This window comes from Girardinichthys multiradiatus, chromosome 7 (assembly GCF_021462225.1).
Source record: "Girardinichthys multiradiatus isolate DD_20200921_A chromosome 7, DD_fGirMul_XY1, whole genome shotgun sequence".
Lineage (NCBI taxonomy): Eukaryota > Metazoa > Chordata > Actinopteri > Cyprinodontiformes > Goodeidae > Girardinichthys > Girardinichthys multiradiatus.
Genome location: NC_061800.1, coordinates 22,873,993 through 22,891,956, shown reverse-complemented (window position 1 = coordinate 22,891,956; position 17,964 = coordinate 22,873,993). Strand labels below are relative to the sequence as shown.

The 17,964-nt window shown below is 37.5% G+C and overlaps 1 protein-coding gene across 1 annotated transcript; it reads left to right on the top strand.

Moving 5' to 3' along the window:
* Window positions 1–7,753: 7,753 nt before the first annotated feature.
* On the top strand, window positions 7,754–14,057 carry si:ch211-214p13.8. Its single transcript, XM_047371055.1, has 5 exons — window positions 7,754–8,034; window positions 8,124–8,162; window positions 8,238–8,360; window positions 8,442–8,473; window positions 9,382–14,057. The coding sequence occupies exons 1-5, from the start codon at window positions 7,878–7,880 to the stop codon at window positions 9,688–9,690; spliced, it is 660 nt and encodes a 219-aa protein (XP_047227011.1). The 5' UTR covers window positions 7,754–7,877; the 3' UTR covers window positions 9,691–14,057.
* The last annotated feature ends 3,907 nt before the right edge of the window (window positions 14,058–17,964 follow it).

Below are 17,964 nucleotides of genomic sequence, written 5' to 3'. Positions count from 1 at the left end.
TCTTACCCAGTCTCCCACTTCCTGGTTTCTAATTTGTTTACGTTTTCACTCTAGTTTAGTTCCTCATGTCCCTGCGTTCCTCAGCATTATTCACCATAGTAATCACCATTCCCTCAGTCTCCACAGCAGGTTCTCACACCTGTTTTCACTACTCATCAGATCACCTTGGCTTTTCTCTCATTGGTCCACTCTCCTCCCCTCCCTGCATTTAACCTGGTCTATGTTCATGTTCATGTTATTCTACACTGGTTCCTCATGAAATCTCACGTCTCTCCTTGACCTCCTTGTGTTTCCCTGCATAGTGCTAAGCAGGACATTCATTTGATTCTCTTGTAAGTGCTGAACTACAAGCCTTATTAAAGTAAATCTTATTTTACAATATGCCGAGCCCTAATCCCTGTTTGCATTTTGGTCCAAAACTACCTCAGACGCTGACAGTGGTTTTATTTTCTTATTTAGTAAATCCTTTTTAAATCAGTCTTGTACTAATTTTAAGCTCCACTGAAATTTGCAGCTGCTGAAATGAGCAGCAAAGTACCTTCTCGAAGTTTTGTCACCAGAAGACAAGAAAATTTAGCTATTTTGTTACAAGAACAATAAACACAGTTAAGCCCAAAATGATTCATTCCCAGGCAGATTTAGATTTTAAGGTATTTTAATTTAAAAAAAGAAGTTTGTTTATAATAAGACAGCATCTCTTAAAAGATGTATCGGTTTTTATTTTGGCATGTCTAACATGGCTTATACCCATCTAACTAAAGAATGGGAAATATTTCAGCATTTCAACATATGTAGATGTACTTTCAAAGCATGTACCATCATATATTCTATCAAAAACATTATGTGTAAAATGAGATGAGGTTATTTAACTATGAGGCATCTGGTTTGACTCCCTCTGCATGTAAATATTTGCATTTACATCAGCCCTTTTAGGATTTTAGTCTATTCCTCTAAACAGAACAACTTCACCTTTGTATAGTAGTTGATTTTATCTCACCAGTAATGATCTGTTTTGACAAAGAAAACACTAACCATGTTATTTTCCTGGCTTTAGTATTACACCTGCTATTTTTACTGGTAGGAAAAATTTTGTCTTTACCTCTTACCCCCTGTCTGCAGTGAGTTCAGTTAACCAAAACCAATTTTGCTACAATAAATTATGCTATTAGTGCTGTTAGGCTGGCAACAAATTAGCACACGGATCCGTGTCACGGATTGCTGTGGTTTTGTAGGACCAACGTGCAAGCTGGAGTTCAGGGGCTGCAGGTGAGTTGAACTTTTTTAATAATAGAAACTGGTAACTTACATGGAGAATGTAGGAACACAGAACTCAGGCAGAGTTACAAACATGGAGCATGTAAACAACAGGCTTGACATGACAAACTGTGGGATCCAGCGGCGAGAAATGAAAACCAGAGAGTATAAATGTAGAGGCATGGTGGATAGACGACCAATGAACAAGAAGATCTAATCAGGAGAAATATGGAGCCGCTGGTGGCAGGGAAAATGCAGAGCTACTTTAGGAGGGATGCTAATGAGCAGGAACACAGAAACTTAGGAAGGAATAGAACAGAACCCTAAATGCACAGGAATACAGGAAATAAGTAAATAACAGCAATTGGAGAACAACTGGGAGGAAACAGATATGAAAAAAAATCAAACTCAAATACCTAGCACAGGGGAATCATGACAAATAGAGATACTAAAAAATGCTTGTCATTCTCTTTCTTCATGTCAACAAGGAATTTCCTCACTGTCAGTGTCTGGCCATTTGTCTTTCTTGGCCAGATGGTTTTGACCATGATATATTGTAGATTTCTCATAAAGGCTACATGTTAGAACAGATTGTACATTTCTTTATTCTTCAATGATTATTAAAAACATTAGAGAATATATTTGCACAGATTTCAATACAAAGGAAGTCTAACATTTTCTGTAATTTTTCATAAAATGCACACATGAATTAACCCTAACAATTTCTATTTCAAATGTTCCCTATGCACTTTTGTCGAACTGTCACTGATTTAAAAAACTGTGAAACTGTTGATGTGGGATTAGTTTTAGATTTTGATCATTTGTCTTACCCTTCCCTGCTGGGATTGTTTCACTGACAGTCTTGTTTGAACTAATTTGTGCTGTATTTGTGCTTGTGCTTGTGAATAGATGTTAGTCCTGTTTTATACAACAAAAAAGATGGTGTTTTACTTCACTATTTTTTCCTTGATAAAACAAAAATAAGTCCTTACACAAACCGTATCACCTGATATTCTACACAAGATGGCACTATTGAGAAAAATCCGGGTTAGTCTCATACACCACTGAGGGAAGAGTGTATGACATCTGACACAGAGAAGAGAGTCTATTCACACCAGGTGCTGGTTTTATGAGAAGAAAACAGTAAGAAAATCATTTCTGTTGTGTTCTACTTTTCTGGCAAGAATACAAACAATGACATATCCCCATGGAGTCAGTCATTTATCCTAGAGAAAAAACAAATTTTTCATTGAACGTTAATCCAAACGCACTTTAGAAAAAAGGTGTTTTTGGTCCTGAACTTATTATATAACTCAAAGTACTCCCACTGGCATTAGAATACTTCTGGGAAAAATAGGAGAACTGGCAGAGAGAGGTGAATATAGAGAAAAGAGAATTTTGGCAGTGGGTTTGCTGCTTTCTCGTGTGTTTTGTACGCATGGGGACTTTCAATGCTCACTGGGCTGTCTGCTTTTATACACTGCTCAGAAAGATTTAAAGAACACCTTTTAATCAGAGTACAATTTCAAGTCAGTTAAACTTCTGGAATTTGGACTCGATCATTTAAGTAGCAAAGGGAGATGTTAATCAGTGACAGCTGTTTTGGTGTTAATTAAATTAACAGGCCCTGCGATGGACTGGCGACCTGTCCAGGGTGTACCCCGCCTCTCGCCCATAGACTGCTGGAGATAGGCACCAGCTCCCCCGCGACCCACTATGGAATAAGCGGTAGAAAATGACTGACTGACTGACTGACTAAATTAACAGGTGCAATAACAGCACAACAATGAGACAACCTGAAAAACAGGAATGGTTTGCGCAGGCAGTCCAACTCCACCAGGATGACAAATCAATATGTGTTATTACTCAAAGCCTTGCTGTGTCTCTTAGCAGTCTCCAGAGTATGGAGGAGATTCCAGATACCCTATGAGAGCTGGACATGGCCCTGTTGATGGGTTAAGGACCTCCGTTGTGCAAGGAGGAACAGGAAGAGTTCTGGCAGAGCCCTACAAAGTAAACAGGTTTCTAGGATTTCCTTCTTTCACCTCCAGAACATTGCCAAAATTAGAAATATCCTGTCCAGGAGTGACGCTGAAAAACTAGTCCATGCATTTGTTACTTCAAGGCTGGACTATTGTAATTCTTTACTATCAGGATGTCCACAAAATGCAGTTAAAAGCCTTCAGCTGATTCAAATGCTGCAGCAAGAGTTCTGATGAAAATTAAAAAGAGAGATCATATTTCTCCTATTTTAGCTTCCCTTCATTGGCTCCCTGTTAAATCCAGAATAAAATTTAAAATTCTCCTCCTCACATATAAAGCCCTTAATGATCTAGCTCCATCATACATCAGAGATCTGATTGTTCCATATGTTCCTAACAGAGCACTTCATTCTCAGACTGCAGGTTTACTGGTGGTTCCTAGAGTCTCTAGAAGTAGAATGGGAGGCAGATCCTTTAGTTATCAGGCTCCTCTCCTGTAGAACCAGCTCCCAGCTTTAGTCCGTGAGGCAGACACCCTGTCTACTTTTAAGGCTAGGCTTAAAACTTTCCTTTTTGATACAGCTTATAGTTAGAGTGGCTTAGGTTATCAGGGAGGGAGCCTTCCTCCCTCCCTGTTGGTTGGAGTAAGGGGGAGTCAGGTTTAGCCTAAACCAGCTCAGTTATGGTTGAGGTGCAAACACACCTTCATTTCTGCTACCTGTATGACCCCTGCACTCTTCCGATGGTTGTGATCAGTCTGACAGAGAGAGGTATCCCAATCATTGTGGTTTTTAGTATAACTATGACCATCAGTGGGACCCTTTGTGGGGTGCCTTGAGACGACATTGTTGTAAATAAGCGCCGTTTAACTAAATAATCTGAACTGAAACTATCTGTGTAGTTATGCTGCTATAGGCTTAGGCTGCTGGAGGACATAATGACCACTTTCACCCTCTTCGCTACATTCTCACACTACTCTCCAATTTTGCATTATTTGCTGTTATTTCAGCTTTTAACCTTGTTCTCTCTCTTTTCTCTTCCTAGAAGCTACACCTGGCCTGGCTCTGTGTCTACCTGTGACACCTTTCTGGAAAGGGGAAGCGTCCGAGCTTCTGCTGGCAACAACTTAATGCTCACCCTCTACCGATGATCCACATAGCCCTGTCTTTCAGTGTTTAACCCTTTCTCTCTCCTAGACATGGAAATTGACTGAGCTTTTACTGTAACTAACTCTATGTGCTCTCTTTCAGACTCTTAACCTTGAAAACTGTCTCAGAGTTTATCTGTTCTTTCTTTCTAGGTGAAACAACTAAAGGAGCTACATCCATTAGCATTTACTTTTCCTTACCATAGAAAGTACTCCTGGATCACTGCTTTGTTCTCTTTGTGTCTCTGCTCTGTTCTCTCAAACCCCCAGTCGGTCGTGGCAGATGGCCGCTCACACTGAGCCTGGTTCTGCTGGAGGTTTCTTCCTGTTAAAAGGGAGTTTTTCCTCATTTCTTTGAATGATAAGGTCAGGGGTGCAGAGCCCTTCTGGTATGGGGGGAGTGAGTGTAGCAGATGCAAAGGAAACAAAGACTGAAAGACAGGTCATGCTGTACACAGTTTTATTATTTATAAAAAAAATAAAACAGCAAGTAAGAATGCGTAAAAAGCACATCAAAAAAAGGTTCTCTGAAAGCAAAGTGTGACTAAACCAGTCTGGTCTGGGATGTCAGGGAGGAGCTTTCCCTCCCCGACCGACAGTATTCACATCCAGCATCCACACCCACAGCAGGCGCCACACGCTCGTCACGGCAGCGGACCTCTCTCGCTTCATCGCCCCGCGGAGAACAGAAGCCGGCCAGAAGGTTCGCTTGTACTGCCGGCCGGGCTAATCTCCAGCAACACTGCATCCTACATACGACAGTGGAAAGAAGTACTCTCTGATGCTGAGCCTTTGCCCTGCCCTGTCGTCAAAGCGCGTCGCTTTCCACTTGAAATTTCCGTTACTGGCAAGCCGTTAGGGTCAAAATTGTAGGAAAATGTAGGTTTCTAACCTTTTGCCAACATCTGATGTGACGTCAGAAGAACTACAAGTTGATGAACACTATCTTTTTAACGTATCTTTTGTCATTTTAAACAAACTACCAAAATGTATATGAGGGCTCAAAGTAACAAAAATGTACTTGAAATGAATTGAAAGTGAAATAAAAGCTAAGGCATAGTACAAGTCAAAAACAATTAAACAGAAAAAAGAAAATACAGCAGTGGATTAAATAAAGCGAGCCTTTCTGTGGGTTGTGTATGTGTAATCAGATGCTATTATCTATTTCAATTGATAATTAATTGCCTAACTAATTTCTATTGTCTAAACTTAACTAGCACAGTGGTTGAATGTCATACCAAGCTTTATTGTTAAATTGGGTGTGATTAAAACTGGAGCAGAATCCTCAATGCATGTTTTCTGTCATTCTCCAAAGATTAGGGATGTTCTGGTTGTGTCTGGCCTTACAGTGTACTGATCGGCAAAAATGCCCTGAAATCTAGTGGCTGAGCATTAATAAGACAGCCTCTAGATGATAAAATATGCATAAAACGCCACCACATGTTATTTACGACACCCCACGTTGGGTTTGTGTGTAAAAATGAATAATGCGTTAAAATTCGCATTATATTTGACCCTAAAGTCTTGCCATAGTAACTCGACTCTAGGCTTGAATTTTGCGCCCTCCTTTCATTAACCCTGCAGTCTGTGTCCTGCACAATTGAGCTGTTTAGCCAGCTTCCCTGGCATGTCTGTTTGACAGCTGATGCCCACCCCGGGCACACACACACTTCAACAGGTGATAGGCCCTAACCCAGTGGTCAAGTAAGTCCACAGTGGATTAAAATAGTTTCCAAAAGAAGCACTAAATACCATGCAATGAAAATATCTAATTTAAAAATATTTAAGATCATGAAACAAGATAACATCAAAACAGGACATACAAATCACACACAATAAAAATCTGAATGCAATCTACTGAATAAAAACTTCTTGTCAAAGCATGAAAAGTAAAATATATAGTACCTGACAATATCTTGTATTAACTCTTAGTAAGATCCGATTTTATGCTCATTACAGCTTTTCATGTGAATTGATGATTAAAGTGCATAGAGGTACAGCAAGACAACTGTTCCCCTGGACAAACAGTTGTGTGTCCTGTCCAGTCATTCAATGTCAGCTGGTGTAAATTCTCTTACACAAGGAAACATATTCCTAAAACAGCGAATGTATAAATCAGACAGAAATAGGAGAGGGATAAGCTGGGTTTTAAGCAGGTCTCCATTAGTGATGGCCATTTGTACAGGTCTCAATTTCAACAGCACATTTTTTCTGCTTATGTGGGAAATTTTGCAGAAATGTGTCATTGAATGTGTTAGTTTAAGTGGTTGACTTAAACAAACGGACAGAGAAACCTCATAATAATACAGGTGAGGATCTGCATTTACAGTATTGGTTATAATTAAAGTAGTATAGAGACAATAATTAAAATGAATTCACACCAGGTGCTGATTTTATGAAAGAAAACCTGTGAGAAGAAGAAGCAGGAAAAGGTAAATGCTGCTTTGTTCTATATTTTAGGCAAGAAGAAACCCAAAGACACATCAGAACGAAATGTAATAATCATTTACACCTGAGTGGTGAACAGTAACCAACAGTTACATCAGAGATGGTGGTTGGGGGTGTTAGGCTCATTAAATAACTCTGAGGTATCTGTGGCAAGTTTATCGTCAAATAAAGTAATGACAAAATGCGGGTATATACCTCTGCTGATCGTGGGAAAAAAAGCTGAGATAATATCTGCATGCTCACCTATCTATGTACAGAGGGAATCTTGTCACCTCATACTAAAAATCACGTGCTGTATGCTTAAAGAAAACATGTGGGTCGGGAAGTGGTTAACTTGTCACAACTAAAATGAACCTGCAGCAGTTAATTTGAAAGTTTGGTGACGAGCATCTGATGCACGATGGATGGAAGGAAAGTACTGATGCTTTGGTGTGCTGCATTTATTTGCATCTGTGGAGATGATCAAGGTAAACCGTTTTGGTGTTACGTAACTCCATAAAATTTATTTTGCTAAAGCGATGTTTGCTAAGAAAGCACGGGGGAAGATTTTATTGGAGCATGATCGATGTTGAGTATTTATGTGACAACAAGGCAGAAGAACAGTAAGTTCATGAGAAAGATTGTGCAATCAATACATTAATCAAACAGGAAAAAACAAAAATAAAACTCTAATCTGATTTATTATTTATTTGTTTTATTGAACGGTGAAACAAGTCAGAAGTCAGGTAGCAATATAAGTTAAAAGGAAAGAGGCATTTAAGAAAAATACCTCCTGAAGTAATAAACACCTTTTTGTAAAAGTAATCATCATAGCATATATTGTATTTGACAGTACTTTGTGAATTGTGTCACTAAAATTTCATTCATCTTTTGACATTACAGTTTCTTCATGTGACGTGACGATCACAGTGAAAAGAGGTACAACAACACGTATTTCTCCTGGACAAAGTCTGACAGTCGAGTGTCCCGTCGAACACTGTGGAAAGTTACTCTATGTCACGTGGTGTAAATTTTCTCATACAAGCCACTGTGAGATCATTCCAAATATGGAGAACATAGAAATCAGCCAGAAACAAGACCAAAATAAGCTGATCTCATATTTGAGTTTCACGCAGGTTTCCATTAAGGATGATGGCCTGTACCGATGTGATTTAGGATTCAATCATAACAGTGTCGGACATGTCATCAACATCTCAGTTTCAGGTCCTATTTTTAGTTATCTAGTGCCTAAATTTACTGATGATGTTTGGTTCAATGTATTAACTGTATCTGCTTTCTTTAATTACTCAAAGACCTAAACGAAGGGATAGAAAACTCTGATAATTTTGCAGGTAAAAAACTTTATTTTTTAGTTACATTTTACAAATTGTTCTTGCAGATATTATTAACACTAATCTTTTATGCAGTTGATTCAAACACTTCTAGTGATGATTACCCCTGGCTGCCCTATTTCACGATCTGCAGTAGCATTGTGCTTCTAGTCACTATAGTGATAGTGTTGACTCTTGTTTGCTTTCATGGCTGGAAAGGTAAGAATATTTATTTCTGGTCCTTCTATTACTGTTACAATATTTGCATCTATAATCTCCTCAAACTATTTATTTGTACAGGAACATGGACCAGCAACAATAGAAAGCAAGAGGTAATGTAAAGCCATTTTACATAATGAATTCAAATTTTTAGAACCATAACAACAACAAGAACTGTAAGATGGAGGTGTCAGTTTCAGAAAATGTGGCAAACAGTGTTTGTATTGCTAAGATACCATCACAAGATGCAGTATTAAGCCCCATCCACACCAGAATAGGACTACACTATGACATTTAGAGTCACCCAGAATATATATGGTCTTTGCAGGGTCATTGAGAGGTTTAATAGTGCACATCTATCACATGTGATCGACCATGATAATTCCCTAACTGTCTTGAGTATGCATAAAACTTTTTTGGGAAGATTGTGGTAGTTCATATATTGTAGCCTACAGTTAAGCCTAAAATTATTCATGCCACTGCCAGATTTAGGTATAAAATATTTTGTTTTTAAATTACGATGTTTGTTTCTGAAAGGAAACGAGACAGGCATTTTATCAAAAGATAAAACAATCTAAAAGGAGTTTAAATAAAAAAAATCATCTTTTAGTTATGTAATTTAAAAAAATGGTATGTCAAAAATTCCTTCTACCCTTCTCAAAAACCAATACAAAATGTGGCATTACAGAAACCAAACCGTTCACATGATTGCTGACCAGCTTTTTGCATGTTTCTACTGGTATCTTGACAGTCGAGGTTAAAAGGTCTCCTTGTCATCAAATAAATCTCTTGCTTCCTCCACAGATTTTCTGGCAGATTTAAGTCAGGACTCTGGCTAGGCTACATTCCCTGGTGGTACCACAATCCAGCAAAGTTTGAACAGTTTTAACGATGCTAAAGACCACTGGGCAATCTTAATCTGGTGTGGATGGGCCCTTAACCCATTTAGGTTGCTTCTTGTTCTAAAAGAGTTGTATTTATATAAAGAAAAGTATTTTTGAAATGGTGTTTGTTGTGCCAGGAAATATCTACACATACGATACCGGAACTGCCCAAGACAAGCGTTCTTTTTTCTCCCACCGTGCGAACTCAATCCTCGGTTCTGAACGATGTCAACTCTTCAAGAAAAGTAGAAAGAACAACATCAACATCCCCTCCTCCTGCTCACATTGGGAACCAGCCGGCTGTTGCAAACACAGCAGCTAAAACTCAAGTGTCTAACAGCGTACTGTACGCTGTCATCAACTACCAACAAGGTGGGAGAGCAGACAGAAGGTCTGCATGTAAACAAGGTGAAAAAATAAATGATGCTGTTGTCAATGTTAATTAAAAGTTCTGAAAGAACTGCAAAACCTCCATACTTGTGCAGAAGCGTCATGGAACAGGTGTAGGTTAAGTGACAATGCAGAAAGAGGGTTGTGGTCATAAGGCCGTTACAATTAAAGCAGAGGCAGCAAAGGTTAGTTTATATATTTTTTGTTTATTTTTTTTGTATATTTTATTTTATTTTATTTCATTATATTTTCAACAATTCTGTGATTTGAAATTTTGATAACATTTTTTTTTATATATATATGTTTTGCATTATCTTTACTTGAAGTTATTAAATGTCAGACATGTTCAAAGAGCTACATCAAAAGAAAACACATGAGACCATTCTATTTATACGTTTCCTGTACAACATATGCAGAGTTTGGCAGTATGGCTGCAGGGAAACAACTAGTCTGACCTGCAAACCACAGATGAGTGCTTTGGCTCAAAATTACAGGAAGTTGAAGGTCAAATGATTTTTTTTTCCTATATGTGGGGTGAGCGAAGCAACTGCTAAACTATTTGTTCCTACCCAGTGAGAGTTAAGACAATTACTTTACTGCTATGACGGGGAAAAGAAAAATCAGAAAGGAGTCTGTTAAATTCATATTAAGTGATACAAAATATCTAAAACCAGTCAAATATTTTATTACAGAAACATCAGCATGCATGCATATCCTTTAGGTATAATACACACAGAACAATAAAAATGTCGTAATTGAAGGGAAAGTCCTGCTTGAGTAATTCTCTTTTGGTAAAAGTGCACAAAAACTAACAATAAAATGGATTTTAGAGTACTATTGGATGCTTCACTGGTTTAATATGACACCTTATTACAGTTAAGGTCAAAGGTATTCATACTTCTGGCAGTGTAGGGTTTAAAGTAATCTTTGAATTGACCAACATGTTTCTTATGACTGGAAGAAACAATAACATCTTAAGGTGGCCCAGCCAGAGTCCTGACTTCAATCTGATGGCGAATCGGTGGTGGGAGCTACAGATTAGGGTGATGGGAAGGAGGCCTTCCAACATAAAAGAGTTCACCAGAGGAAAATCTTTAAAATACCCATTGGAAAAGCTGTTGTAGTGCCAATAAAGATTTTTCTATTAATTATTAGGAAGGATCATTTTTTTTTATTAAAATGTAAATAAATACAGATAAATTATTTTTTTTATAGTTGCCATAATTCATACTCTTTTGACATCTATCTTTTGATAGATTCTTGTTTAATTATGTTTTTTTTTAAAGTAACAACCTTCTAAGTTGAATAAAAATAATTTGAAAATGTAAATCAGCCAGGGATATTTTTTTTTAAATTTTGGCCTTAACTGTAAATTTAAGGCACTGCTGAAAATAGTACATTACTTACCATTACTAGAGTTAGTTAAACCTACTTTATTTGCAGTTTTATAAACTGGGACATAACAAACTCTGTCACTGTTAACTTTAAAGAAACATTTTCTAGTGGAAATGTGTTACTTTATTTATAAGACACAGAAACAAATCTAATATTTTCAGATGAACTGTGGTCAAAGCAAAAAAAAACAACAAATAACAGAAAACACAGGTAGAGTCTTCATTATGTTTTTTTTGTTGTATTATCTATTCCTGCAAGAAAGCTTATGGGACAGCAAATACACACATCTGCTTCTTAAAGGAGTACTCCAAGGCTGGACCCTGGACCCCTGTCTTAACAATTCGCACCGCATCCTTGGGACAGCTGAGACAGAGCAGTAGCAAATCCAGTAGCAATAACAGAGTCAATTAGGGGCAACGTTTAGAGAAAAAAGATGTGACAAGTGCACGTCAAGCTAGGGTATTTCGAACTTAACATGAAACTTCAGAGGACCAAAGTGAAATGCCGCTAAAAAACAATTTACCCTGCAATACCATGCTGACTTCCACTTCGTTTGGATTTAGAGGATTTATTTGTCAGTAGAAATGGTGAGATGGTGAATCAGAACCTGAATTAATGTTTTTTATAAAAACACTACAGGTGTTAAAAATGCTTAAAAAGATCATTGTTTGCAACTATTTGTCATCCATAAAGACTTTTGCATTTGACATTGCAACGCGGTGTCTCAGCCTGCATTTAAATTCTGGTTTAGGTTTCTTACTCATGTTTTAACTATTGCCATGCAACAGATATTCTACTATTCAAAGTGAAACTGATCCACAAAATGGCAGCATGTCTGGTGTTTAACATCGCTCCCTCAACCAATTTGAAAGCAACAATGCATTTCTTCATTGGGATTTCTGTATCTAAATCAATTGTAAAATTTTATTTATATTGTTTGAACTTTATTTGAAATGTTTGTCTTTAATCTACCTGTGTGGTAGATTCACATTAATAGATGTTTGGTGGGGCAAAGCTCCTGTCCTAACAATCTTAATGCAACACATTTTTACAAGTGCGTTATATTTAATTTATGTCTCATGTAACTGATAAGAAACATCTTATTCTAAACATATATGTGAATGAGAGGGAAAATATGCCACATTGAAGCTGTCTGGAGTAAAGTCTGAGAAGGTGGATGAGTTTGGGGTCAGAGAAGAAGAGATAGAAGAAGAAAGAGATAGTTCAGGCAAGTCGGAGAATCTGGAGACAAGTGATTTGTGAGAGAAGGAGAGCTGCAATAATCAGAAAGGTTTTCAGTAACAATGTGGTTATGATGTTTAAATGCAGAGTCACTATGTAAGATTGGATGAGGAGTTGAGGTGGAACAGCTAAGAAGAGCAAACAAAATAGTGCATATTACAGTGATGGTTCTGTATATCTGAAAGACACAGCTAAAGAGGCAATGCTGAGATGGTTTGGACATGTGCAGAGGAAAGAAATTAAGGTAGATGATGTGCTGTCTTTGCCCCTGGAAGGAGAAACTGAAGTAGAGAAATATAAGAATTTCTTTGAACAGGCTGAATACAAATAGACATTTTTTTCTAATTTATTGCTGTTTTTTAGTACAAGCTAAAAAAAAGTTAGGCTTCTGCTGTGTATCAAATAAATTTTGCAAGTAATGCTGTGACCTAACCCCAAATATATTAAACATTACTGCTCATATGATGGCCCTGAAATTTGTATTCAACCCTTGAGACCACTGATCATTGCTCATTCTGCTGAACTAAATTCAATTTGATTACATCTAACACAATGTTCCTTAGTAATTCTGTTTCAAAGGTTCCTCTGAATGCACTGCTCCCAAAAACAAAAAAAAACTGGGATGAGGAAATTACAAAAAAATAATTATAACGATTAACATGACCTCGCATAATGCCCAGTGGACTGATTCCAAACTCATAAAGGTGAAAAGTTAAAATACAGCTGCATGTAAATCCCCTGTTGGAAAAAAAAAAAACTTGTCTCGCTGTGTGGAAGGTTTTTCTTTCAGCAGTGGTGTCTGGCAGTTACAGCCCACGCACAACCTCTGCCATTAAATTCTCCTCTCTCTCACACACACACACACACTGCTGTTTGCATTTTAGTCACTGGTGAACAAAGCAATCATTCACTGCAACAAACTGACAGCATGGTCACTTGTATGATCCCAGCAGCTGTTATAGATTTTCCTAAAGGAGGCACGCGTTTTACAGCCACAAAACCAACCAACTAAACACCACCTGCAGAGGAATGTAGCCTCAAACAAAATGTAGGTGCCAAGCCCAAGATTGTTTATGCATGCCTTCATCTATGGATACAAATAAACTTTTTTACAGCATATACATACAAACTTTATTACACTGAGATAGGGTGCAGGGGGAGTGAGTCTCCTGACTTGTTCTGCAACGTACATCATTTCTTAAGGTTTTGAGAAATGTTGAAGACACGGTGGTGTAACACAAATTCCTAACTTAAGTAGCCTGGCTAATGTAATCAAGAACCTACTGTAATGGAATTTTCTTATCAAAGTAGGTTACAGGCAGATACAGATATGATCTATTTCCACACATCCAAACCATGTTCTTAGGACATGAGGACCCATCTCTACTAGGAAAAGTAACAAGAACCCTGATTAATTTACCTCCCTGGTCATACAACTTACTTCCATTCGGTAAGGCTGTAAGATTAAGAGTTAACACAAAGAGATCTGGGACCAAAGATCCTGAAATAGTATAAGCAGTTCTGATAGGACATGACTCAAATTTATGTCTGTTGATTAAAGCACATGAAACAGATATAATAGTTTTGCAACCTTCTGTCTTCCCAAGGAAATAAGGTGTGTTTTCCTCCTGTGTGATACAAATAAAGAATTCCTGTAGGAGCCCATATTAAATTAGTCTCACTAGAAAATCTACTAACATTTCTGCTTTGCCTTACAATATAATTCCTCACCCAAGGAAAAATAACCTCCACCAGCTGGTTATGTCGCCTATCTGGAAAGAAAGTAGTATCAATAGGAACAGGTACTAAAAATGGTTGATCATTATTAGCACGTGAAATCAAACGACAAACATAGCAACTGTCATTTCTTATCTTCCTCACGGTTTGATGCATCAGTTGCCACCAGACATTATCAGCTGATGAGTATTATTGGCGTAATTACTCAGATTAGCCACAAATTGTCTTTGCTGTACCTTTCCCCAAATGAACACAAGAGTAATAAAATACTTGCAATACCAATCATTAGCATCAGAACAGACCATCTTCCATATAACTGTATCGTGACCTTGAGGTGAAATGTCCTTTCTTCTGGTACTGAAAGCAAACAGTTTTTTTTTCAAAGAAAACAAATCATAAACAAAACTCAAAAATTCTGCTGTCTCTCCTGAGTGGCTTCTGTGCTTCAAGCTGCCCTGTTACCAGTCTGGTACAGGTGGGCGGTCGTAGGAAGCTCCTCTAGAAATATGTTTAGAAACAGGAACTCTAACCTGCTGGAAGTTAGGCTTCCATAGTCCAACTAAACAACGGTGGAAATGAACACATTTCAAATTTGTAATAATACCATAATGATAGATATCAAGCAATAAACATGAAAGTTAGATAAAAGCATCCGAGATTTCCTCCTCGGAGTCAGTTTCGCTGTCAAAGTGGGAGAAAATAATTTGGCTGACCCTCACTGTCCAGGCAAAGGAGCCTAGTAGCCACCAAATGTTAAGAAATTAAGGAGAATAAGCATCATGGTGCATGTTTGATAGTCTCTCTGTTGCAGACGTCGCCAGTCCATCATCCAGAGAAAGGTTATGTGCAAATGTGTAGAGGTCTTCCCTGTATGTTTCCTATGTGTCTCTCATTGTGGTGTGTACGCAGTGAGGCAAATTACCTTATGATAAGTAGATTCTGAAATAACGTTGCACTGCCCAAGAGATTATTGTGTCCTTGTAAGAACAGTGTTCTTCAACCACCTCTTCAATCACTCGCCAGTGATCAGCTTACAGTTCTTTGTCTTGTGGTGGTCCGCTGTCCTCACACCTTTCAGGCCGTGGATGATCCAGTTGGAAGATGACTCGTCCTGGAAGCCAGATGAAGCTGGAGGAGCTGGAGCTTTCCTGCAGCTTTCCTGGGTGTCTAGTAGGATCTGATATGGGCCATTCCAGCCCTGGACTTCCAGTGTTTTCTCCTAGATTCTCTGACCAGAATCCAGTCGCCAGGAATAACGGACTGGAGGGTGGAAGTGGCTGTTTCTGGTAAAGCAGCCTTCACCGTCTGTGAAACTTGAGAAAACACAGTGGACAGGTTTTGACAGTAAAACAACATCCTATCTTCACACAAAGATGTGGAAGAAGATGATCTTGGCAATATCCCCATGCCCAAATTAGGAGACCTGCCACACAGCACTTCAAAAGGACTGAGATTTGCCTGTGTCCTTTGTCTCAATCTCATATAAGTGAGAACAGGGCCTTCACAACGCTTGGCTAATTTTCAATTCAAAGTCCCATTCTCAAACCTAAGTGCTTAACTACAAGAACTTCATCAAAACATCCAACAAAATCAAAAGAATTGATCTTCTGACTTCACCTGAGATACTAGCAGTGACCATCAGCTAAATATTCTGAATATCAAAAATGTGACATATAATGTTTGAGGAAGAACTTTTGGAACCCCATGTTGCTTTATTCTGACATTCCCCTCTCCTGGCGCAGGGTCCAACCCATGCGACAATTCAGCAAAAAGTTGGTACAAAAATGTTCTAGTAACCAAGATCACATTACATAGAACCAAAGAAATGAATTCTGACATAACTATGTGTCACTATGAAATTACCAAATGCAACATAAATACAATCCAGTTGTTTTTAACTGCAATTCAGTTCCATTAACAACAAAACACAAACATTAGTTATTCAGTTCATCAATGTCTCATTTAGAAATAAGTCACATATCATCCTGATTTGTCTTGTATGAAGATGAATATTAGATTAATGGACATCTAATGTAATTTTGATGCATAAACCCTACAAATTGAATCTAATAAATAATTCTCACTAAGTTTGAAGTCATGACTCTGATTCTTTATCAAAAATATATTCCTTACTTTTGGCATATCTTGAACTGTCAGCTAGTTTAATGGTACCAGGGAAAACTTTCAATCTAATAAATCACCAATAATTCTGCATGCAAAACTAATTCTTCAAACTAGTTTAAACTATTTCATGAACCTTTTAATAGTAAAACACATAAATCTAAAAGTCATGCTACATCCTTAATTATTATACAAAAAACATGTTTTTAAGGCAACAATCACTACAAGCATTTTGATTCTATTGTCTCTTAAACTGTTAAAACTCAGGAAGGGAGGTATTGAGCGTTACCATGACAGCAAAGGCATGAACCAACCTGGTAGGTGGGCGGAGTCAGGCAGAACTAACCTCTGATTGGCAGCCTATGGGCGGACCCACAGTTTCTTCATTCAAACCCATCTTAGTGAACCTTAAACTACAAAACTGTTAACATGCACCTACCTCAGAAACAAGCTGCTTCTTAACTCTCCTGAAAACTCAAAGTTTTAATCAATCTGGGATTTAGAAACATTATTCTAAACATGGATTATTGTTTCATGCAACATATAAACAAACATTCATTCCAACAAAACAAAGACAAAACATCAAAGACAGACAAATGGCCAAATTTGAAGCTTCAAGAATTCAAAGAAATTCTTAACAATCGCTTTTCAAAATGTTTTCTCAGCCATGTCTTTTAATGCTATAATTGATCCATTTTGTTATGACAATCTTCAGGATCCTTTTTAAAATGAGTGCACATAATCCAAAGATATCTCAAACTATTTAGAAGCACAGCAACAGTTTTCATTAACAAGAATCCAAATTTACTGATGCTGAAACTTTTTGCCAATTCTTTGTTCTGTAACTCTGTAATAATAATAACTACAATCTTGAGAGTTATTGTTATAATTCTCTTTTGTTTGGCTCAATTTGATCGCAGCTGCATTCAAGAATTTCTCTGCTCAAGTTAAATGCAAAGAACTATTTTAAGCCGGCGTTGACATTTTTAAGGTATACCCAAACAAAACAAAAACTGCAGTGTTTGACTTAATCAGAAATTAAGATAAGAAGCTTGACTCCAAACTGGACTTTGTTCCCACATAGTGTTTCAAAAGGAGAACAGACATAATTTTCTTTAATTTGGGTTATTTAAATTTTGAGAGTTGGGGAGAAAATTATTACTATAACCCCTCTTTAATAATCCAAATGCTGATAAATGTTCCAATATTTTATCTCTTAGTAATCTGAAATTACATTGTGTACCTTTGTACTCCTATGTATTCTTTTAATCTTTAAACCCTAAGAAATCAAACAAGGAGACTGGAGTTTGAGCAGACCTTCCTCTTTAGTGTTGAGAGAGCTTTTATTTCTTTTGTCTTTTTTTTTTCCTAAAATAAAGGATTGTACTTGTCTTTATTCTGTTATAAAAAATCCTAGCCTTGGCTCCAAAACTAAACTCTTCAACCCCAATCTGTGTTCCCCAGAGTAGAACATTTGAGTATTATTGCATTTCAAAGCCACCAAATGACTGGAACCCATCATTGGCTTAGATCTGTTTTAATAGGTAATCGGTCTACCTTTAATTAAGTATTATAATTTTATGGACCCAAAATCTATGGCTTACGGGCTTCAGGAGTCCAGGAACCACAGGTTGAATACTACTGCATTGAACAATGATGCTAATTTTCTGCAGAGATTGAAGAGAGGGTTGACTAAATATCCCCAGACCTATTAGTGTATTATTTCTGCTTGGACAATAATCAGATTTAAAATCACTTGTTCACAGCTCCTAATTTACCTCAGATCATATTTGCTTCTAACCCAGTTCATAAGAAGCTTCAGACAAACATTATGC

What these genes read in the sequence shown, in the direction of transcription:
- si:ch211-214p13.8 (XM_047371055.1), top strand. Translation starts at nt 7,878, where the DNA reads ATGGAGAACATAGAAATCAGCCAGAAACAAGACCAAAATAAGCTGATC. An exon ending in AAACTCTGATAATTTTGCAG is followed by an intron (nt 8,163 to 8,237) that starts GTAAAAAACTTT and finishes TCTTTTATGCAG; the next exon opens with TTGATTCAAACACTTCTAGT. An exon ending in TTGCTTTCATGGCTGGAAAG is followed by an intron (nt 8,361 to 8,441) that starts GTAAGAATATTT and finishes TTATTTGTACAG; the next exon opens with GAACATGGACCAGCAACAAT.